The sequence below is a fragment of the Callionymus lyra genome, chromosome 13, assembly GCF_982586985.1.
Source record: "Callionymus lyra chromosome 13, fCalLyr1.hap1.1, whole genome shotgun sequence".
Taxonomy (NCBI): Eukaryota; Metazoa; Chordata; class Actinopteri; order Syngnathiformes; family Callionymidae; genus Callionymus; species Callionymus lyra.
The window spans coordinates 14,130,712-14,155,049 of record NC_141830.1 but is presented as its reverse complement, the minus strand read 5'-3'; the positions used below and the strand labels follow the sequence as shown (position 1 = coordinate 14,155,049).

The following is a 24,338-nucleotide window of genomic DNA, read 5'->3' as shown; positions in this document are numbered from 1 at the left end:
GTCACGTCTGTCCGCGCGGGTAAATACGCTGCTGTCCAATAGACTGTCAGACGTCTTCGTTAGACCACGCCTTCTCAGAAATATCCCGCGAAAATGTAGCAGGAAGAGGTTGGGCTTCTGCGCAAGAAGGAAATGCATGTATTTATTTTTTCAACCGGTAGATGGAGACAGAATCAGAGACTTTTATCGCTAACATAAAAAGATATAAGTTAAGAGGTTTTTTTTATTGATGATTTTGTTCTGTCTTGTTCTCAGTGTACCTTGTATGTTAGTGACCGTAATACTGCAATGCAAAATGAACAGGTATATAAATATAAAAACAGGTATAATCTTAAGAATATCTGTAGAATCTTGCACCTGTCAAAATCATTATGAAAAGGTTTGATGAGGGGGAAGTATTTTAAGGTTCCAACACTGACATTTGCCAGGACAATCTGGTCTGCGTGTCCAGAACATCTTTAGTAGCACCCAAGAATCATGAAGGAGACAAAAGATACATCCTGCTACTCTTTTCGTTCCAGATTCCTGAAGATACATGACTAGTTTGGATTCTTTCATATCTTCCTTAAGATGGATGAGACAGTAAACGCTTGGAACACATTAAAGTGTCTTCAAATGAGGCTGTTCTTGTCACTCTATATTGTTGGTGTGTCGGGAAGTTACTTTGCACCTGCTCAGGTTTTACTGCAGCAGAGACTGTGAGGTGGACCCTAAACCTGTATCCATGAGTTAGAGCTTATACAAACTCCTCCTCCTTTGCCTAAATCCACTTTGCTGTCTTGCAAAACTACATTTTGATGGGTGGAGCGTGCAAGGTGTTCTGTCCAAACATACAGTTAAGATGTTTGCTCATGATATTATTCTTCTCTTGAAATAAGGTTGTTCAGAACCGGAGACTTTCACGTGACTTCCAAGTTCAGGACTTGCTTGTCTCGCTTGATAGTTAAGGTAAAAAAATTGTGCCAAGATACGCATCGTACATTGTCCTCAGCAAAATGGCTCAGTGTTCGAGTTCTTCTCGATGTATCTCTGGGTGTGGAGAACTCTGGGATCCTCCCCCTTTTTTCCACGTTGATCTTGTGTTTGCTTGGGCGATAAACTTGTGATCAGCCCAGTCTCTGCCCAAGTAGTTAACATATGCTGCATCACTGTTTAAAGAGCAAAAGAAACATTAGAAAAAGAGTCAAAACATCCTGGTTGATGTTTCAGTTTGGATCACATTCCAATTTAAATACCACCAGACCCATTGTAAACACCTCTTTTAGTGAAGATGCAGCAGTATTAGTATTAAATAAAAGATAAATTATATGTTCAAATCTGTGGATATTTGGGAGCTTAACTATATCATAAGTATCGTTTTAATAATTTTATTAAAATAAACAATTTTTCTTTAAAAAACATTGTTCTAGTTTAAATAGTTGTTGAAAGATGTATATTTAAGTGACAATCTTCAAGTTAAATTAGTGTATATTTTAGGTTATAATTTTTTTTTTTTCTTCCCTTGTCGCTGTTTTCTGCAAAAAAAAACCCAAAACATATGAGAAAATGTTGATTTTTTTCAACAGGAGATACATTTTTGCATTTTAATTCAATTTTTCTTTTAATGTTTAATGTTATCATGCAAAACCCAGAAAACTACTGTGAAAGGGTGTCTGATTTTGACAGTACGTCGAGACAATATTTTCTATTTTGAAGTACCGAAAGTATGTTTTAAGCTTTAAGATAGAAGTTCCAGAAAACTGAGTATTTTTTGGGGGGGATTTTTCTCTTATTTTTTTTATCATTTGAATATATATTCAAAAGAAATCAAAAGAAAATGTAGAAACTAATAAAACAATATATATAAGAATGACATTTCTTACCCATAGTATTTTTATTATTTATATTGAGGATATTCTGTTATATGGTTGTTGTTTACGATCACAGATCAAGATCTTGATTTCCATTCATGGTAGCATCAATAGGAAGGTGAAACCTTGTGTTCTCTGCTACAGTAACTCGCCTCCACTTCCTCATCATGCCTCACAACATCATCCAGAAGCTAATATCCAGGTGTCTGGGTGAGACACAACGAACCAACTACTCCTTGCCCTTGCCCGGCTCCACAGACCCGTCGGTGGACGTCGCGCTGTTTCGGTACCGGCTGATGTTCTAAATGACCCCATGCACTCTTGCGATCTCCTGGTTTCTAGTCCCATAATTCACCTCCTGCTCAACCGGACTCAGGAGCGACACCTGCTGTACCACGCCCTCCACGTGGCTTCAATGCTCATCAGCGCATTCTTCTTCTCCGCCGCCGTACCTGAGCGGTTCTTCCCGGGCCATGGTCATCAGCTCTTCCACATCTTTGTATCCCTCAGCACCATGTTTCAGCCGGAGGCGCTCTTCCAGGACTTCTCACGAAGGAAAGACGTCTCCTTGACATCTTTGGACAGAGTCAGCTTGGATGACGTCATTGCAAAAGAAGGCCAGGCCGAGTCTTTTTTAGCTCTCTGCTGCCTTCCTCAGTTCGCTCCTGGTACAATATTAGGTTAAATCTCTAGATTACATATTTAAATTAAATTTCATTTCCACTCGTTTATTTTCGTTCAATTTGGTTTTGGTGTGTGTCCAAATAGGGTGTGTAAAGCAGTGTATGGTCTGTTTTCTCTTCATTTTTCCACAACTGAAATGTTTAATAAGGTTTTATGGGGGATTTATTTAGAAATACATTTCTTAATAAAAAGTTTTATTTATGCCATTACATTATTTTGTTGTCATTATTTCTCATCTTTATTTTACAATTATTATTACCAATGCTTTACACATATATGTACATATTATGTTATTATATATATAAACTGCTCTAAAAAATGAACACAAGTAACATGAAGACCAGGTGACAAAATCAAAATGACCTCCAGCAGGCCACAAATGTGCATGTGTCTGCTTAAACGCTCATAAACAGCCCATCACTGAGCAGGACGTTTGATAGGAAAGTTCGCCAATAGCGCCCTGAGCACATGTGACTGAGTCTGGAGACGCCGTGGAGATCGTTCTGCTGCCTGCGACATCCTCCAGCACCGCCGTGGGTCAGTAATGGTGTGGCCCGGCATTTCTTTGGCGGGGCCACACAACCCTCTATGCACCGAGATGAGATTCTTTGACCCATTGTTTGACCCATATGGTTCCTCCCGATGCAAGACAATGCTAGACCTCCTATCTCAGCAGTTCCTAAAATGACGGCATTGATGCTTTGGACTGGTTTCCAAGACCAGATTCCAATCACATGACAGGTGGATAAGTGTGTTTTTCCACTTTTAATTTTGAGTGTGACTCCAAAATTCATCCGTGTATGGGTTAATACATTTGATTTCCATTGATTATTTTGTTGTCACCACATTCAACTATGTAAAGAACAAATTATTTAATAAAGATATTTCATTCATACAGATCTAGATGTGTTGTTTTTATTTTTCCTTTAATATTTTATTTTTGGCAATGTATTATTAAAGGAACAAATCACATTTACTCATAGTATTAGTATAAATAATAGTATGAATATTAACTAATTTTGTTGTTTTTTTTAAATCAAGATTTTCAAGAATAAATACTACTTCCTAGATTTATTTTTTCAAATACTTAAATACGTAACAATTCCAGAGAAGGGAAGTTTAAAGGGTCATTCAAAGAATGCTAAAAGAAAATTCATGTCGTAAAACTTGTGGGCTGTTTTGTAATTTAAATAAACCACAACGCATTTTGGTCAAACTCTTGTCAATGCAGTATTTCCGGTTGAGAACATTCCTCGTGAGTCAGGTGCACAGGCATTTCACTTGCTATAGTTGTTGCACCTCCTTCGTGGGTTACTCCCTCAGGTGAGTCAAGACAGTTTTGGGACTGACAGTTGTCGGTGAAACATCAGCGGAGCAGCGCACAGGTAAGTCCAGTTCATTGTCTAACACGTCATGTTTTTTAAATACAAATTTAAATGTGACCCGCAGAGCTGAAGGACGATGGCTCCAATCGGAATTACAGACATGGTGGGCATGTTTTCATCCCCAGAGGTGGCCGTCATCTCCCTCGTAGTCTTCATCGTCCTCAGCGTGTTTGTCGTCGGCCTTTGTGCCCGCTGTCGCAAGTAAGACCGACCACCAACATTTGATCTTTTTCGTTGACTTTGACTACGGGAACATTCCACGCCAAGGCGTCGCTTCGTCAGCGACACAGAAACAAAGCATCTGATTCATTTTTTCCTGAACTTTCCAAACACTAATTGTTTTATTAATCACTTTTTACTGGAGAAAAACTTGCTTGACTTGATTTTATTTCTAAAGGGTGTTGCCGGTTCCGAAGAGCAGTTGAGATTTCAGTACCTGCAGGTGTATTTGTGTTAAAAAAATATGTGGACCCAGGATTGGTCGTTGAACCCAGAACAGTTTTTAAAAAGAAAAAGAGAGAAATAAAAGTTAAGTAAAAAAAAGACATAAGCTAGCTGAGATGTACAGTTTACAGTAAAGACAAAATTTATGATTTGAATATGAAAAATGGCCAGTTTGACCCTCATTTAACACCAGCTAACGTCAAGAGTTTTTTAATTCAGAATTTCAAAACTCTAACTTAAGATATATTTATCTGTCATAGGCAATAGATTTGGCAAGCGGCTAGCTTCCCAAAAATCCATAGCGCAAATTTATTTTTTTCTTTTAATGATGGGATCTTGTCTGATTAAATCTGATTGATGGCTACAAATGGCACCCAAGCCAGACTTTCAAGAATTCTCGAAGTCGAAGAAATCGAAGAAGACTCCTTGAGTTATAGTTCAGTGGCTCTGTGCTACAAAGCTAGCAGTGCTAACTTGCTAGCTCGGACTGGATACTTCTACGATGTTATACAAATTGAGACTCTGAATCTCATATTTCAACTATCTTAAAATAACTTCTGTACGCAGCATTAGATGCTAGCAAACAATTTTTAAGGATTGTTTTGCAATGAGATTTCCAGGACATCAGTAGATCTTCCAAAGACACCTGCATCTATATTATCTGGTGTATCTTTACGCTGATCGACATACCAAACATACCAGCGACAGAAGAGGAAACAAGAGCGATTATCTGCAGTACATTCTGCGTCATGTTTGTCCGCGACAGGAATTCAACCAGATTGGTTCAGTAGTGAAAGATTGAATTCCGAACCGAAGGGTGTTTTGCCAATTTAAAGGGGTGGAACCGCGTGTGCTGAGTGAGAAAAGGCAAATAATAGATGTTGTGCAATGTTGTATGGAGGATTAGAAGTGAAGGGCGTCACTTGTCTGCTTTATGAGCAGTGGTTTCAGATTTCAAAACTCTATTCATGACAAATCAAAAAAAACAATTAAGGCCAACACAGTGAAACCATTACACAGTAGATGTATGAGCAATAATAAAATAATATATGGATGTGAAAATGATAATGAAAAGTAAACTAAATCAATGAATAAACAGAAAAATAAAATAGTCAATAGTATTATAAATAAATGGGTTTTATTATACTTTTAAATTTAAAGTTTAAACAAACCTGCTGTATTAATATTTGTTTTATCAAACACTTTATTAAAAGTTGTTGGTTACCTTAAACATAAGAAATATTTCGTTCCTGATTTAAAAAATAATGCCTGGAAACAAATAAATGAAATTATTAATACATTCTAAACATGAACATCATAAAAAGTGTTCTCACATTGGTCTATTAACAAATGGCTAAGGCTCAATGATTAATAACATTAAATCAAAGTATATTTCTTGACATTTAATCTTCTTATTTCTTCCTTTATTCTTCTTTATAAAGGAAACATTTTTGCTTTAAATGATTATGTTAAACCAAAAATGCTCTGCACCATTAGAGCCATCAAATATAAAAGAATATTGAAAATATTGTTGCAAATACCATTTTATATTAAAAACAAGTAACTTCCGAAGTAATGACAATGAGTGGCGCTCAACAAAACTACACACCGGTGAAGAATGACGACGGACACAAAGAGCTTTTTCAGGTCTTTTATGTGAGAGAACAACCGGAGACAAATCCCATAATTCAAACTAAAGTGTCAATAAAACCCAACCTTACCTTACGTCACAGTGCAAACAAACTCTTCTTGTGACGTCTTCCTGACTAATTTGTTTCTATCTTTCCTTGTCCAGGAACACCGGGAATGGCTATGATGTGAACAGCGGTGCAACGGTAAAACACAACTTTTGTTGTTTTTATTCCTCTTTCTTGTAATATATATATATATATAAATTAAAAATGTACATTATCTAGATATTAAAACATCACATTATAATAACAGAAAATATAAAGTATGTGTTTAAATTAATTAAAATCATAATGTTTATTTTTGATTTATTTAATTTGTAGCCGTAATTAAAGGATTTAAACATTTCATTTTTTCTTTTACCCTTCACAAGTATATAAAGAACTGGATAAATAAAAAATCCACAATCATTTTTATTAAGTAAACGTACACATCAGGAGGAACAGGAATGCTGTAACATTTGTCTAGTCCGAGTGAGAGGAGGAATCAAAAGGTGAAACCAAACAAACAATAGATCTTAAGAACAGGATCTGGCATTGCAGCATTTCGCAGGAAAGTTTTTTTTGCTGCTGACAAGAGTGTTGATGAGTCATTTAGGTGTCATAAAACTTGGCTTGCATCGTCTTTAAACGTCACATAAGTAGGGCAAAGCCTCGGAGAAGGTCTGTTAGCGTGGAATAGTGACTTAATAGTTGAACTAACTTTCTTTTGTCGAAACAGACTGAAGGAGGAGCAAATGGGACGGTTGGTACTAAAGGAAACGAAGGTGAGACTTTGATGTTAAGTAAACCATCCCAAACACTAACAAGAGTCATGTGACCATCCAGACCCTAATACTGTAGCCTACACCACGTGGAGGAACCACGAAGACATGCCCTCACACACCCTGGAAAGAGCCATCGCTTCCATCAACTGATAACAGAACCTGCGGTTCAAGACGTGGACGAGTCACAGGAATGAAGACTCGAACAGGACAACTGAATAGCAAATAGGAAAGTTAATAGGTTAGCTTTAATTGTTTTAAATACTCCACCCCTTGCAGAAAGTGTTATTTAGTCCATACTTTACAAAAGTACACCCTTCTTTACCTGTTAAACCATTGTTGTGTGTCTTTTTCTTTCTTGACTTGTCAAGATTTTGTCAAACATTTATCGTCAATATAAGGCTGTAAGCTGCAACACACAAAGTGCCTGCAGAGATAGTTCAAGGTCGGGACGTGCTTTCAATAATGATTAAATATGATGTTGTTTGCCTTCCACACAGTGTGCAGTTTTTTCTTTCAATACACGATACAAGGTCCTTCCAAATCATGTGTTGAAGATTTTAGCAGTCTACGTCACGGGCAAAACAATATGTACATTTATATTATATCTTATATTTGTATTTGACAAAGACATGTCTCTAGTATAAAACTGCATAAAACTGACCAGAAACTGTTTCCTTCAACTGAGAAAAATCTCTAAACTTATAAATATGGTTTCACAACACGATTCAGAGCTCATAATGCTTGCGTTTAAACATGTCTTCTCGTTTGGACTATTGTAACAGTTTATTTTGTGTCTTAACAAGAAGGCGAAGGTGAGACGTCGCCTGCAGTTAACACAAAACTCTGCAGCAAGAATTCTGAGCCGCTCTAGTAGAAGAACTCACATTTCCCCGATCCTTTAAACTCTTCACTGGCTGCAAGTTTCTTTCAGGATCAACTTTAAAATTCTGATTCTTACTTTCAGAGATATTCATGGTCAGACTCCTCCTTAAATCTGAGGTTTGATCCAGACTTACACCCCAGCTCGGGCTCTGAGGTCTGTAAATCAGAATCTACTGATCGTTCCGTGCACACACTACCGGACCAGAGAAGAGAGAAATCCTTCCAGGATGTTGCTCCTAAGCTTTGGAACGATCTTCCTCTCCCTCTGCGTTTGATTGATCTACTGACTCCTTAAAGAGACATCTTAAGACCTTTTTATTTGTTCAGGCTTTTCCTAATCTTCTGTGACTCTTGTTTGTCTTATGTCTTGGCCTTTTAGAGTTTATAAATTTGTAGGTATTTAACTGTGTATTGCTTTTGATTGTTCAAGCACATTGTGACCCTGGTCTAGAAAGGCCCTTTACAAATAACTATTACTTACTTAATTACTTTCTTATATTCAACAAACAAGAAATGTGAGTCTAATTTAGATATTGCATCTACATTCTTTGAGGCTCAATTTATCTTTATCATGTTTATTGTCCTTCACCAAAAATTTTTTTTTTCTTAATCATCAGTTTTTATCGTTGACATCAATCATATCTGCATTTAACATCTCCCTTAACAACATATCGACATGAACTTTCATCCACTTTGAATTTTGTGCTAAAGATTTCACAAACCTTATTTATTTTATCCCTTTTTCACCCTGACAATAATTTCCAGTGCCACTTCTCACTCCTCTTTCTTTCTTTAAATCAAATATCATCTTACTGTGTCCATCAGTCTTCTCCACCCGTCCTACCCTCCCTGCCTTTTATGTATTTAGTATGAAGTCCTTGAAATGTGATCGCCGCGAGTGTAGACTTGGGATTGTTATTTTTAGACGTTCTGTAAACAAAGATTATACAGTCAACTCTTTAGGGCAGTCATTCCGAGCCAAAGTAGATCTTCCGATGATTTGCTTCAACATTAAATCTGGTAAATAAATAAAATACGTAATTAAATATAATGTACATTCTCTTTTGTGCAAAGTCAAAGTAGTCTGTTGATCTTTTAATGATTCCACACAACTCTCATTTCAAACCTCACTGAACAAACCGCAGCCTTCAACCAGGAGAGGAGTGGAATTTAACAGGAAATGATGCAACTGTGATGTCACTGATTGACACGGGACTTTCTTGGAATCTTGTAGTGATCATGCGGATAACAAAGCAGTCAGTGTGCCCAGCCTCAGACCAGCCCAAACATTCCCTTAAAGCTCAATATTTACACTGACACACTTTTTATACACTGGTGCACCGCAGCACCCCCTACTGGCTGGAACCTTAAATGAGGGCATCAAGAAGTCCAAGCATTACTTTCCAGTTGGACAAGAAGGCTGAACATACCATTTCTAGATCACAAAAGACACAATAACTAACGGGCAGTAACAAAAAATAGATCAACTGTGTGCACAATTACAGTTGTCGACGAATACATACAAAATACAAAATTCTTTCTCTACTAACGAGTGGGGTCACAGGGTGTGGCACCTTAGTATCTGCAGATCAGGGTGGAGTCTCATTCCTTTCCTGTCGGCCACCATTCCGCAATCCATCACATGATCCTGCCGAGTTGTCAAAGTCAAATACTTCTAAGCCAGAAACAAATTATTTTATTTGACTGAAAATCTAGAGGCCAATAACAAAAGTATTTTAGGGCAAATATCTACAAACTTTTAGCAAGATTTTGGCAGTGTTTTTTTAAATCTTAAACTCTCCTGGAGCCATCCTGTTGAACCAGCTGTAAACTATTTTAAAAATGTAGTGTGCATTTTAGCTGCGAGCCCAATAAAGGTAAAAGTAGTTTAAATTGGATGAAATACGATGATAAATAGTTAAAGGGTTAGTTCACCTACAATTCAAATGACACTCATTTTCTACTCACCCTCATGTCAACTAAGGGTTGGAATTAATTTCAGACTAATCTGTTCCTTGTTATAGACAAAAAAATATTTTCATTTTAATGAAGCAACTCAGCGCCCAGGGACAAACTTCCTTTCAAAAAGACGCTTAAAAACATCCATAGGCCTCCATACTGCTCATATCGTCCATCTTGTATTGCAGTCCTGATGAAAAGTCTATATTTTACGCTTATTTAAAAATAATCCCAACCCTAAATCGACATAAGGGTGAGTAGACACACACAGACATTGCACATTTCTTCATCTCTGAAGGGTTGGTTATTTAAGTCAAATAAAACAGGGGCTGTGAACCCATGTAGTCTTTCCCTTAAAATGTAACCTGTGAACTACTTAATGTGTAATGTGTTCATATTGAATTTGAGGTATTTGAGACCCGTGAAAGCAAGAAGGTATTCTTGGAGATCTGCTAACCATACAACACAAACGTGTGGTGAGTTTTACTTCTGCAATTATGATCAGATGATTGTCATTGTGTTGCTGAGGACTGGGTTGCATACACACAGTTTTCCATTTTTATAATGTTGCAATTCTTACTGAGCAGCCAGTAAAGCACTGATTATAATTTTAATAAACCTTTTCGTTTTCAGTTTATAGTTGTTGACATAAAGGGAATATGTAGTAAACAAACAATAAATATACTGTATGTGTTAATTTCAACTTTCAAAGTGATTCAATAGTTGGTAAATGAGAGCATTCTTTTAAGAATCCATCTCGACTGGGGAGTCTGGTCTCATTCATATTAAAATTAAACGTCCCAAATCCGTCGTTTGTCACAAAGTACGTGTTTAAATGGGATCCATGATTAATAAGTGGGAATGAGCGATTTGGAATTTTCTGTCTGGGTTTGGGATTGGGACTAGGATTGGTTTTCTCTCCTTCTCTCCGACTGTGTCGGCGCTCAGACCCTAAAATCCCTGCTGACTGGATGTCTGGCGGATAGGGTGCAGACAGCCGACACTAATCTGATCCCTCAAACACACAGAAACACACATATGCACAAGAAACACACATCCAAGCCTCTCTTGATCTCCATGTGAGAAATTCACCGCGGGATGGTGGGGGGAGTTGACATGCTCTGTGTTCATTGTTTTAATGCATGTCTTTCTAGACAACCACAAAAGTCTGCTCTAAAAATTTCCTGAGGGGTCACATTAAACCCCGTCACGGTGGTGAGGGGCCACCGAAGCAAAGGAAATAAGGATCAATGAAAGAGATCCTAGGCATGATGTTACAGGGACTAAATTAAATGTTGCAAGTAGTAGGGCTATAAACAAGTGTAATTATGCTATTATGACATGTTTCAAATTGGTTTTCCTTGCTTAAATTTTCTTCAAGTTATGTTTTCGTTTTATTACATTGACCTTAAAGGTTAGTTCACCCAAATGTCTACTCGCCCTCATGTTGACTAAGGGTTGAGTAATCCATTCCTTTTTTAGAGTTATACGTAAAAATGTTTGTTCATTTTAATGTAGCGACTGGAGCTGGGTTGGCTTTGTCGTCATCTCCGTCCAAAAAAAGGCTCAGACAGTAGACTAGAAGGGAACTCAATTACTGACTCCTTTAAGAGACATCTTAAGACAATTTTATTTGTTCAGGCTTTTCCTTGATTTTCTGGAACTCCTGTTGTGTTCTCAGTTTTATCTTGATCTTTAAAGTATAGACTTTATTGAATATTGTTTAGATTGTTTAAGCGCTTTGTGACCCTGGTCTGGAAAAGCGCTATATAAATACAAATGACTTACTTACTTACTTACTTACTTACACTGAAAAACAATCCCAACCTTTAGGTGAGGGTGATTAGAAAATATATAAAAAATCAAAATTAAAATACAATGCATTTAAAAAAAAAGGAATTATAAAATGACATATTTGCTTGTTGTTATGTATTTAAATTGCATTGAATGGTTGCTATTCTGCATGTCTATTTTGGGCTCAGCCAGGCTGATTGTTTATGTGCAGGGACAGACAGACAGACAGACAGGAAGTGAGAATGCTGCTGCTCTGGTAACCCCTCACCTAGATCATCCTCTGACATCGCTGTGTTCTGCCCAGCTGTCACCACCGGCATTCGTCCACCAACCAGACACACGTAGGCGCGGATCTCGTCGACCAGCCCCCTTTCCTTCCTTCCTTCCCCCCACACTCAGCAGCCCGAGCACCGGCGAGCACCGGCAGGACAACCGACGACGCGCAGCCGCTCTCCGTCGACCAGGGGGGAAAGGACAGTGGACTGTACCGGGGGCGAGTGAGTAGTACTTTGACGCGATCATCCGACATATGCGTGGAAAAAACGAGCGCCATTTAAATGTTGTTTTCGTTCAGCAGTGAGGGGGGGGGGGGGAGGGTCCACAATATGCCGGCCGGGTCCAGCGTAGTTGCCGAACGCTCAAAAACAACACGATTATGTTTGCAATATCACGTCAATAGAGTAACAATCGGAGATGAGAGAAGAATAGAATTTAAAGCAAAATGTTGCAGATATAGTTTTAATCGCGCTAATCTTTCCTGCAACGATGGCGTCATTTGTTTACTCCGCTTTTTCTACCATTTTCACCATCTTTTCTTTGCCTTTCACACTTGTTTTTTTTAAAAAGCACCGGAGATCGTTTCGCTTTGACTTTATGGCTGAAGACGAGGTGGTTTTTAATGCGGTGTCCGGCTCGGGTCCTCCCGGCAAAACTCGTGTCCCAACACGTTGTCAGAGAGAGGGTGTGTGCGTGGATAGGGGGAACCAGCCAATCAGAGAACAGGCCACGCCCATCGCTCTGCCGCTTGTTTACTACCTACGCTCGGCTCTGATTGGCTGAGAGCCGGGGGGATCTCAGGCTCTGTGTTGCGTTTGAGTGCATGACGAGAGGAGGGGAAAAAAAAGCATTGAGGGGTGAAAAAAGAAAAAACCTGCGCCCAGGCAATATGTACGTGTCATATAAGGAGTTTAATCCTTAAAATGCATCATGAATGAAAGAGTTTATTCAAATATTATATAAAAGTATTACATAAAACAGGTTTGTTCTGCCGCCTCATTGCATGATGACATGAATCTGTCTTGGCTCAGATCTAGGTTTGAATGATCATGGTGGCAACAGCTGGCTGGAATATACAGTCTGGATAAACAATTGCAGGGGGTGGAGGGGGAGAAGAAAAAAATACTGCTGGTCTTTCACTTCTGCACCTGTTCCACTTTATAACCGGTGTCACCCTCGACAACACAACATGTACACAAACACACCATCGGCACTTATTAGTTACTTAGTTGTTGTTGTACTGGTTAATAAAAACTCATTGATAATACTTGATAATATATGATTAGTGATGTGATCAGCTACATTGGTCGGTTGGTCAGTTTATAAACGGAATTACTCGAAAGTGAATTTTGAGGTTGCGATTTGGTTTCATCAGATTTAGATTAGATTAGATTAGATAAGATTAGATACACTTTATTGATCCCTCTGGAGATCTCTTTTAGGAAATTGTTTTTCCAGCACACAGCTAAAAAGAAGAACAAAGCGCAATAAAAAGAAAGTGCAACATTACACAATCTAAATCTAAAGATAAAGAACATAGATCAAAGAAAAATAACAAAGAGAAGGATACAAAGATTAACATGGAATAGAATATCATGATACTTTCACTCCACTCCTGCACCCAAACTCTGAATTAAACGGCCTAATAGCACGAGGAATGAATGAGTCCCTGAGTCTGTTAGTGTTGCATCTGGGAAGGAGCATTTGTGCACGATTTACCAAACAATTCAATTGTATGGCTTTTATGCGCGTCTGCTAATGCTGCACGATCTGTTATGAACTAGTAGGAACATGACTTGATAAAACACCCAAAATACACTCCACAACCTAAATTACACGTTTTCTAAAAATGTAAACAAACAATAAAATCGAAACCAAGGGAAATAACAAATTGTAATTTTAAAATGAGCAACATTTTTAAAGAAAAATATGTTTTGATTCTATATTGAGATAAGAAACAAATGCATTATCATCAAATATTCAATTTCCAACATCCGTGTTGATATATTTTACCAAATTTAAATTTAGCCTCAAGTATTGACATAATGGTATGCGAGTCAATAGCCGTATTACAAATATTTAGCGGATAAATGGTCTGCAAATCATTGGTGTTTACGGTCGGGATTATTCCCACTGACAGTAAACGCCTCCACTAACCCCGATTCGACCCCGGCAGCCGACAGCCCACATAAATCCGCACACATGTGCGATAACGTCTGTTGTCGGTTACACACTTTTTTGGATGACGTAAGAACAGAGAGATTTACTTGTAATCCATTTTTCTAAAATCTGCTCTTTTCAAACATTACATTGAAATCTCTCTTGTGTTTGTTCACTCAGTCGCTTGGAAAAAAAAAACATATTTATCAACTCACAACATCTTCTCTCCTGTTAAGGTCCTTTTGCTTGAATGACTCTGTTCTCTAATGGATTAACAAAATGTACAGGACATTTTGAGTAGGAAGTACCAGGTAAAATCTAAGGCAGTGTTGAAATACGGGTATTAAATGTGCTGTGTTGTAAAATAAAACCGATATTTTCTTATTGTAAAGTGTTTTTAAGTTTGTTTATTTTTCTGAAATAAAATGGTCGTCAAATGTCTTTTCTGCAGGCACCCTGTGCTGAGTCCCCTCATTGAGTGCGGCGGCACCATGGCAGCTATCAGACCAGGGGACACAGCGGGGTCGGGACCAGGTGGAGGGGGGGTCTGTCCACAGACAGAAAGCAACCACAGATCCCACCAGCAACAGCCACGGGTGAGTGGCGGGAGCAGGACTTGACTTTACTACTAGGGGGCGTGTATTAGCTATAATCTGGGGATACTTCACGTGTAACGATACAGGGGCAACTATATATGTTCTGGTATATTGTGATATATTGTGATACTGTAGGAACAAGGATATATTTGTAGTATTGTCCGAGTACTTGACTCTGGTGTTGCAGAATTTAGGGACCGCATGTAGACCAAAGTCGGAAACGCTTTAATTTTTTTCGATATGCCAAAAATAAAATCCGCTTTTAAAAACTGACTGTATCCTCTCGTCCTCAGTTATTGCTGGGATTTCGGTGGATTCCATTGTTTACTGTTTAGGTAGGACGTTAATGACTGTTGCTAACTAGCGACCGAGAGTTAAATTGCAACATAAAAATGAACAAACGCAGTGGATTTTTGCATGTTAATTGTAAATAGGAAAATCGAATTATTTTATTAAAATATAAACCGTAAAATAACTATGATACGAAATAAATTATGACTCGAAGACTGAAAAAGGAAATTGATATAGTAAAATGCTAAATATCAATACAGTATTTTGAAAAAAACACTACGACTTTTAACTGTATCAATATTTTCTTACACTTGTAACCTTTACAGTTGCCTTCATTATGTTTCTCTTGGAACCAAACAACAAGAAGCTAATTTTTAACCCTAGGTCCCCTTGAAACAGTTGTTTTAGTTTTTAAGCTATTTTATTTTTTGTAAGTAAAACTTTTAACCTTTGTGACTTCTCCGTGAAGGCGTTCTCCCGGATCTGGGTCCAGCGGGAGACGGTGTTCATGGAGACGGGGCAACCGTCGGTCCCTCTGCAGAAGGATGCTGAGCTGGCTTCCCGGTTCGGTGCTGACAAAATGGACCGAAGCTCAGCGTCCACATCTGCGGAGCTCCCCTTCAGGTGACGCATGACTAGTGTGAAGGCATCTAGTTAATGTAGTGCAGTATTTAAAGTGACTTTTTTCCTGTTTAGTTTCCGTAAACCAGAGTCTGTAGAGATGGACGAGATCATGGCCGCCATGGTGCTGACCAGTCTCTCCTGTAACCCCGTCGTTCAGAACCTTCCTCAGACTGATTCAGGACCAGGTCTGTTTTAAAACTTCATATTTTTTTATTTCAACTTGATTAAAAAACGAACTCTTGTCTTCCATCAGCCGGCTCGTCTTCCTCGGCGGACATGGAGTGCGGCGGCGGCGAGCTCTCCGACAGCGGCAGCAGCGGTTACTGGAGCTGGGACCACGGCAACGTAAGCCCCGCCCCCTCGCTGTCCGTCGCCGAGATGGACAGCAGTCCTGATGAAGGTCTTCACATGGAACTGGAACAAAGTGAGGAGAATAATGCCAAAAAGCCAAAGGTAAGCGAGACGAGTCCATCTTTTTTGTGACGTTTCACGAGGTTTTGTTAATTTAAAGACATTTAAATGAGAGATATGTGAATATTTTCAGCCTGAAATCTCAATTATTGACATCAATATGTTTATTGAGAAACAGGTTTCATCAGCTTTAATCTTAAATGAAGTCACTTTCAGACATAATGAATCCATTTATCTAAACATTAGTTTTCCTAAGATTAGAAATGTCAGCTTTTCTATTTAATAAGTAAGTAAGTAAGTACTTTTTATTTGTATAGCGCTTTTCCAGACCAGGGTCACAAAGCGCTTAAACAATCAAAACAATATTCAATAAAGTATATATTTTAAAGATCAAGATAAAACTGATAACACAACAGGAGTTCCAGAAAATCAAGGAAAAGCCTGAACAAATAAAAAAGACATTTTTAGTGTTACGTGGTTGTCAATTTCACTCCCTGACAAAGTATGATTGCCAGAACATTGTTCAGCTCTATCTTTATTGCATTATGATTTATGATGATAAGTGTGGGAACTTGGCTCCTTCTTGGGTTTCATTGATGTCATCTGTTGTCTACGATGTGTCTGCCAGACATTTTAATTTAAAATTGTGGTTTTATTTTGAAATTGGGATCATTTGAATAACGAATAAATTAAAATGTTGTTAAAATATGAATTAAGGATGAACATTTTAGCTGATAAATGGTTAAATAAAGTACATTCCTGTTTTTAATGACATTCAAACAACCAATGTGTCATTTAAAACAATTCAATTTACCTTTATCGACCATTTAATTATTTTTCAAATGGACCAACAACTGAAGGCTCAATTACAACAACTTTACAAATTCATGAATTAAATATTGAAATAAATGTGTCAAACTTTAGAATTTAGTTTTTTTAATAATCTATAAATCCTTGTAAAAGAATTCCCTAAATGTGTTCATTTTTTGTAATTGTTGAGACACACATTTACAAACGAAACAAGTATGATTATAAATGACACGTCTAACCGTTGACTCGTCCACAGAGCTCCTTCAAAGGTGTTTACAAGTGTCTGTGGCCCAGTTGCGGCAAAGTTCTCACGTCTTCTGTCGGCATCAAGCGACACATCCGTGTGCTTCACCTGTGGTAAGCATCAGTGATGTCCATGTGTCTGATGTTTTGATGGTCTGGTCAAAACGAAGGATTCAGGTTCTTGCTAACCTTAGAGATCATGAGCGATGAGAGACGTGCTTACTAGAAGTTCTTGTCAGTCCAACACGATTAAATAATAAAATGATGGATGAAAATTTAAAGTTGTTGAAAGCTCAGTAATGGAGGGTGAAATAAGTGTTTTCTGGGTTTTATATCTGGGTCGCAATAAGTGCCACTTTGGAGCGACATCTTCTCACATGTGTCTGTTTTCTCTTTCCTCCAAAAATCACCCCACAAACACCTAAACCCACTCACAGCAGTGTGTCCGATCAGTCCCAGCGCGAGGAGGACTTCTACTACACCAGGATCTGCTGCGAGGCGGTGGAGTCCGGCCCGGCAGCAGCGCCGCCCCCCCAGCAGGCCCCCGGCCAAGCTCCTCATCTTATCTTTGCCACGTGTGACTCGCCTCCAGCCGCCGGCCTGCAAATACCTGCGGCTCACAGGCCGAGGTCCAACTCCAGCTCCGGGTTGGGCCCGAGCAAGCACAGTCCACTCAGCCAGTCGGCACCGAGCAGCTTCTGGCAGATCCACACAGAACATCTCTATCAGGTGGGTTTCCTGGAAACAAAGTTAACAATTCTCGAAAATAATGTAATAATGTAGACATTTTTCTAAACAAATTCTTAAAACACATTTAAACAATTCAAGTCAATTCAAAAATTCCTGAAACACCATTAAACAATTTTGAAACACATTTACAAAATATTGAAACACATTTACAATAGCATTAACAAAAACACATTTATAAATTCTTGAAACAAACTAAATGAATTTTGAAAGATAATAAATTCTAGAAAGAAATCTTGAAACAAATGAACAAAATCCTGAACCAAACAATACTTTTCTTCAGATATTTCTTTCATTCTTGAAACACTTTTACACATTTTATAAAAAATTTATAAAATAAATCTTGATAGAAATTTCGTAAAATCTTTGAAACAAATTTTAATTTACAAATTTAAGTTCATAATTTTCTGGAAATACATATATTTTTACAAAATTATTAAAATAGGTTTACAAATAATATATAACACATTTATAAAATTCTTGAAATAAATTTGTAATATTCTTTAAACAAATAATACAATTTTGAAAGACATTTATAAATTCTAGAGAAAAATGTACCGTTTCTTGAAACAAATTTACAAATTCCTGAAGCAAATCAATACAATTCTTGAGACGTTTCTTTCATTCTTGAAACACTATTAAACATTTATATAACATAAAATAAATCTTGAAAGAAATTCGTTCAATTTTTTTTTTAAATAATTTATAAATCCTAAATGGCTTCATTTTTTTAAATTTGTTGAAACACATTTACAAATTTACATCACAAATTTATAGAATTCTTGAAATAAATTTAAAAAATATTGAAAGGCATTTAAAAATTCTAGAAAAAAAAAAAATCTTAAATCAAATTTATCAAATTATTACAATACGTGAAACAATTCATTTAAAATATTGAATCACATTTGCAAATTAATATAAAACATTTTATGAAAAACCTGAAATAAATTCATAAAATCTTTGAAACAAAATTGAAAAAAAAATTAAAAGACATTTATAAATTCTAGAAACACATTATTGAAACAACATATTAATTGATTCATAAATCCTTGTAAGTCTTTTTTATTCTTGCGTTTTTTATATTTTTGAAGCACATTTACAAATGTACATAACAAATTAACAAAACTCTGGAAATGCACTTTTTTCAAAGCTTTTACGAGTGTCTAAGGGTTGAGGTCAGGATCTTGAACCTTTGAGTCTTGAGTTTGTTTGTTCTTTTATATGGAAAATAAACACATACGGTTATGAGCCACCGATTGAAAGTTTCAATGCAGCAAATGTTGGTGAAAAGTTCCGATGCTTTTTCAGGCAGTTTATAATCATAAAGGGCCGAATGTAGTCCCAGAGCCTTGAGTTTGACATGTCCAAAGGTAATATAACTTTTCTTTAAACCACAAAAACAGTTCAACAATGGGCGGGAAAGTCATTTGTCCTTTAATTTATTTACAGAAAGCCTCATATTTTGGATACATTGGTCCCTAGTTGATAAAAAGTAAAAGGCTACAGCCACAGTGGAGATCTGTGAAAATGCTGTAATATGTTTCTGTGTGACACAAACCATTGTAGTTGTAGTCAAAAGTCTGAGCAGAGAAGCAGGTCAGGAAGAGTGCACTGCAAGATCTTCCTTCTCTAAAGGTCGTGGCAGACTTGATGTAAACGGTAACGATGGCAGAAATATTCCCGTATGATTGCGAGTGGCATCAGCGAGTCGCTTTACGCTTAAACAACAGTTCTAATTTGACGGGAAGCGAGCGACTTTTTCAGGACAAACTTTCGTGACAGCGATGGGAGTCGACAGTTTCTCGTTGACGTTAATTATTGAACGTTGTGAGTCGTTTTTTGTTTTTTTTGTGGCGACTCTACGTGTGAATCAAGTAAAAAACAGAAACACACGTGAGCCGCTGGATGGATCATTTATTTATCCGGCACAATCTTCACCACTGGTGTCATGTTCTGCTCGTGGCATTGTGGTCGTGGTTGCCGCTCCGATCCAGCGCCTCCATGCAGAGCTAAGAAGCCAATGGGCTGCGTTTATGCCTGACAAAGCAGCGAAATTCTCTGCTGACCTGCATTTACCCTCCATCGCCGTCCATGTAAATGGAGTCTTTGTGACAGTGCATGTTTAAAGTGTCTGCTGGCATCAGAAGTCTAGACTCCTCAGAAGCTCCAGGACTGGTGATCCAATAGATAACATTTTCCACTTCTCTTACCGCCTAAGTATCATTGGCTTCCACATGGCTGCAGAAATTGAGCTCAAAGCGAGAGTTGAATCTCGGGTCAGCGCTGGCTGGTGTGTCGTCGCAGCTGTCGACAGAAGCCTCGACGCTTAAACTCTCGCAGACATATTTTGGTCCGATTAAGGCTCATTGAATGTTCAGGTCGGCTTGATTCGTTTTTTGAGCTGTGCTAGTGCAGATTTGACTTCACGGTTGCAGCTGAACGACGGTGTTATGACCTCGGTGTCATTTGACAGTCCCGGCTGAGGAAGAAAGAGAAGGAGGACAGAAGAGGAACATCATTGAGGGGTTCAGGCTTGTGACTCCAGGGATGAGAAGAGAATGAGGAGGAGAACTTGTTGAGATTTAAGTGGAGATAAAATCACTAATAAAATAATGCATTAAGTCAATTTCAGATGAAACCAGAGTACAGTGGCAACATAGTTAAATTATTATTGAAACAAATGTGTAAATATTTAAAACAAATTTATACATTCTTGACTTATTTTACTAATACTTCCCTGAAGAAAAATAATAATTCTTGAAACAAAATCTCTTCAAATATTGAAACACATTTACAAATTCTTGAAAATGTTTTGAGACAATTTAGAAATGTTGAACAAATGTACTAATTCTTGAAGCAAATGTACTAATTCTTGAGGCAAATTTACAAATTGAAACAAATTTACCAATTATTTTTGTAAATGTACAAGTGATTGACACAAATTATTGAAACCAATTTACACATTTTTGAAGCAAATTTACAAATTCTTGAAACAAATGTACCAATTTCTGTAGTAAATTTACAAGTAATTTAACAAATTCACAAATTATTGATATTCTTGAAGCTAATTTTACCTCTTTTTTTTTTAAACAAATTGACCAATTTCTGGATTACATTTACAAATACTTAAAGCAAATTTACAAATGATTGACAATGTTTTACTTATACTTGAAACACATTTAAACAAACTACATTTTAAAATAATGCATTAAGTCAATTTACGATGAAACCAGAGTACAGTGGCAAGATAGTTAAATTATTATTGAAACAAATGTGTTAATATTTAAAACACATTCACAAATTCTTGAAACAAATGTATAAATTCTTGAACATATTTTTCTAATACTTCCCTGAAAGAAAAAAAGAATAATTCTTGAAACAAAATCTCTTCAAATATTGAAACAAATTTACAAATTCTTATAAATGTTTTAATAATACTTGAGACAATTTACAAATGATTTAACAAATTTACTAATTCTTGAAGCAAATTTACTAATTGAAACATTTACCAATTATTATTGTAAATTTACCAATTTCTGGAGTATATTTACAAGTGATTTTACAAATTCACAAATTATTGATATTCGTGAAGCTAATTTTCAATTTTTTTTAAAGAAATTTACCAATTTCTGGATTCAATTTACAAATACTTACACAATATACAAATTATTATATAATATATTATATAAATATATAAACAAATTAGAAATACTAGAACACACTTTGCAAATACTTAAAACAACTTCCAAATACAAATGTTCAAATTCTTTAAACAAATTTTGTAACTCTTCAGCAAAATTACAAATTCTTCAAGATTCATTCACAAATACTTGAAATAAACGTACAAATTTACAAATTCTTGAAGCAAATTTACAAAAATGAGTCCCAGGCAACATGGGTAGAAGCAAACATTCTGATTTGATTCTCACTAAACACATGTTTCCTCAAGTTGCAGTTGAACTCTACGTGACACAGACGATACACTACATTACACCGATTCAATACAGACACAGTCACTGCAGGTGTGCCCCAGGGCTCTGTCCTCAGACCCCTCTACATTATCACCTACCTCCTCAGTATTATTATTATTATTATTATTATGAACATGGCAACATTGGCCTGGCACCATAAGAGAGTTTGTGATGCATAGGAGGTCAATGGTTTGAATCTTTTTCAATTGAGTAATGGTGTTATTTTAGCAGCAAACCTCAAACCAAAATAACCAGCTTGTACACAGCCCTCTCTCCAACGACTAATCTCATTGTGTTAATGGTGAATAACTTCATCGGAAAACACAATAAAAATTTTAAAAAAATAAAAAATGACTTGATGTGCATTTGATCGTGTCTTCCAGGCCTGCGGTCCAGCTCAGATATCGTTGGCCCCCAGAAGCCCCGGCTGCCAAAACTTCACCCCTTCCGCGCCCGTGTCTGGCCAGAGTAGCATTCCGGTGGGTGTTGACTCAATTCAATTGTGTTTGTTCTTCACCGTTGTCATGTATATTCTGATTTACGTTGATCTCTTCAGATGGTGAAGCCGCGCTGTCGCTCCGTCAGCGTCGGCGAGCAGTGGCTGCAGCAGAACCGGCTGCAGACCGTGAGCGCGTCGCCCTCTCGTGCTCACTGCTCCTTCAGGTGTGAAGACAAACTGTGTCCAACTCAGGTTTTCTTCTGATATCAGGCAGCACAGGAAGGATGATGTCACTGACCGTGCTTGTATAGAGACAACACTAGAAAACAACACATTCATGCCAAAGGAAGAGCGAGAGCGTATACATCGCAATGAGACGTTAAATCAAACTATTGAGAAAATAGTACTAAATAAGAAAAATTAAATGATAATAAAAATATATATATTGAATACTATTGTAAGGACCCTCCAACTGATGATAACAATGTTTTTTAAATTGACAATTATTATTATATGAAGCGAAAAATATAGAATGTAGTAAATAAAAATGACTATGCTACAGCAATAATAAAGTTTCTAAGGATAATATAAATGTATATATCAATAAATAAAATTAAATACAAATAAATTCAATTAACGTTATTTTTGAATTAAAAGTGAAATATAAAAGTAAATTAAAGTGTACAGTATACTGTATAGAACAGGAAAAATGTTTTTTTGAATACACTATACTACACTATGATTAAGAACTTGTGAAAGTAGTATAAGACGTACAATTAAAATGGCTTTGAAATGTGGGTATTACGCAATACACAACACAATTAAATGTTAAAGAATGTAAAAAAAATCGATTGTTTGTTTTCCAAAAACAATTACATATTTATTTGTATTCAGGGACACATTTTTTTTTTCTGAAGTCGTAAAGAACCGTGTGAAATAAATCAAGGTTTAAATATTTTAAATAATCTTCACATGTCTTGTGTGTGCGTCCACAGAAAGGGTCGCGGTGAGGCCAAGAAGTGCCGGAAGGTGTACGGAGTGGAGCGCAAGGATCAGTGGTGCACGGCCTGCCGCTGGAAAAAAGCTTGCCAACGTTTTCCAGATTAAAAACCTTCACACTGAGGCGAATGAGGATGGATGTACATGTGAGAAAAGAGACTTTTATCAAAAAGAGGATGAACACATAAACCAGGGCCTGTGAGCCATTCAACTTTTTTTCCCTTTTTTTCAACCTGTTTTTGTTTCTTTCCGAATGCTATTAGTTTCTTCCTGTATGTTTGTACTCAACAGCTGAAGCAATGGTGCTACATGTTGAGTGACTATGACCATTTGATGTACTACAGTCTTCTTATTATCCACGGTTTATATTACTGCCCCTGTATCTCCACTGTGTTCTCATTACCAGCGTGGGCGCTCAATTCCTAGTTTTTATTACACATTGACTGATTTAAAAAGACACGTATTTGGTATTAAGGTTACAGAAATGGTTCATACTAGATGTAGAAAAGTCTTCCCTATTCGGAAAGTAAGTAAGTAAGTAATTTATATTTATATAGCGCTATTCAATAAAGTATATACTTTAAAGGGCAAGATAAAACTGATTTTCCTCATTATAGATTTCTTTCCCAAAAATGATGATTAAGAAAAGTTAATTTGCCTTCTAAAAATAATTTGTATTTGCATTGGTTTTTTTCAAGATTAAAGTTAAGGGCTATGTATTAGCTCTGTTTGCTAATTATGCTAATGGTACTCACTTAGCTAATTTGGGATCATTTAGCATAGCATAGCAACCTGACTTAGATTCAATGAATCTTGGGTAAAATAACTAACATTTCACTTAAATGCTTATCTGACAAAAAAATAAATAAAATCTGTACAATAATTCCAGAAAGAAATCAGCAAAAAGCCGGAAATGAGCGTCTTCAGAATGCTAATGTGACGTAGCCGTCAACCGCTATATGGCTGTTCGTTTTTTCCAACCTTCTCTTCTAGTGGTAACAAAGTGGTGGTGATGTATCTGCTATTGTACGCTTTCATTTAGACTATTTTGTACCTCTTTTATCGTCATGATACTGGACAGACTATTTTTCTTTTGAAACGTTCATGTTTTTTGGCACTTTTGTCGTAATGTTGCGTCACGAGAATAAGCTAACTTTACAACTTTCCATAAACATGGGTCTTCTCTTCCTGCCCCAGTGTTGGTGTAGCGATTGACGATTTGGAGGATGAGCATCAGGGGGAAGTTTGAAATAGCAATAAAAAGAAAGAAATATATTGTGAAAAACACAAATGATATAATAATAAAAAAAAGCCACTG

At 36.9% G+C, this 24,338-nt stretch overlaps 1 protein-coding gene and 1 long non-coding RNA gene across 3 annotated transcripts; both read left to right on the top strand.

Moving 5' to 3' along the window:
- Positions 1 to 3,823: 3,823 nt before the first annotated feature.
- LOC148067483 (uncharacterized) lies at positions 3,824 to 7,310 on the top strand. The gene is made up of 5 exons (XR_015713240.1): positions 3,824 to 3,919; positions 3,984 to 4,120; positions 6,159 to 6,198; positions 6,773 to 6,818; positions 6,880 to 7,310. It is a non-coding gene; the product is annotated as an uncharacterized LOC148067483 (long non-coding RNA).
- A 4,380-nt stretch (positions 7,311 to 11,690) lies between these two features.
- znf395b (zinc finger protein 395b) lies at positions 11,691 to 24,316 on the top strand. 2 transcript variants are annotated; one of them, XM_087805903.1, is made up of 10 exons: positions 11,691 to 11,950; positions 14,341 to 14,485; positions 15,246 to 15,400; positions 15,473 to 15,585; positions 15,654 to 15,853; positions 16,878 to 16,978; positions 17,305 to 17,593; positions 21,966 to 22,061; positions 22,139 to 22,245; positions 23,017 to 24,316. In XM_087805903.1, exons 2-10 carry the CDS (start codon positions 14,381 to 14,383, stop codon positions 23,126 to 23,128), a joined length of 1,278 nt encoding a protein of 425 aa, XP_087662029.1. In that variant the 5' UTR covers positions 11,691 to 11,950; positions 14,341 to 14,380; the 3' UTR covers positions 23,129 to 24,316. The 2 variants fall into 2 exon arrangements, with proteins under 2 accessions (XP_087662029.1, XP_087662028.1); XM_087805902.1 differs by having other exon boundaries at positions 11,692 to 11,950; positions 17,302 to 17,593.
- The last annotated feature ends 22 nt before the right edge of the window (positions 24,317 to 24,338 follow it).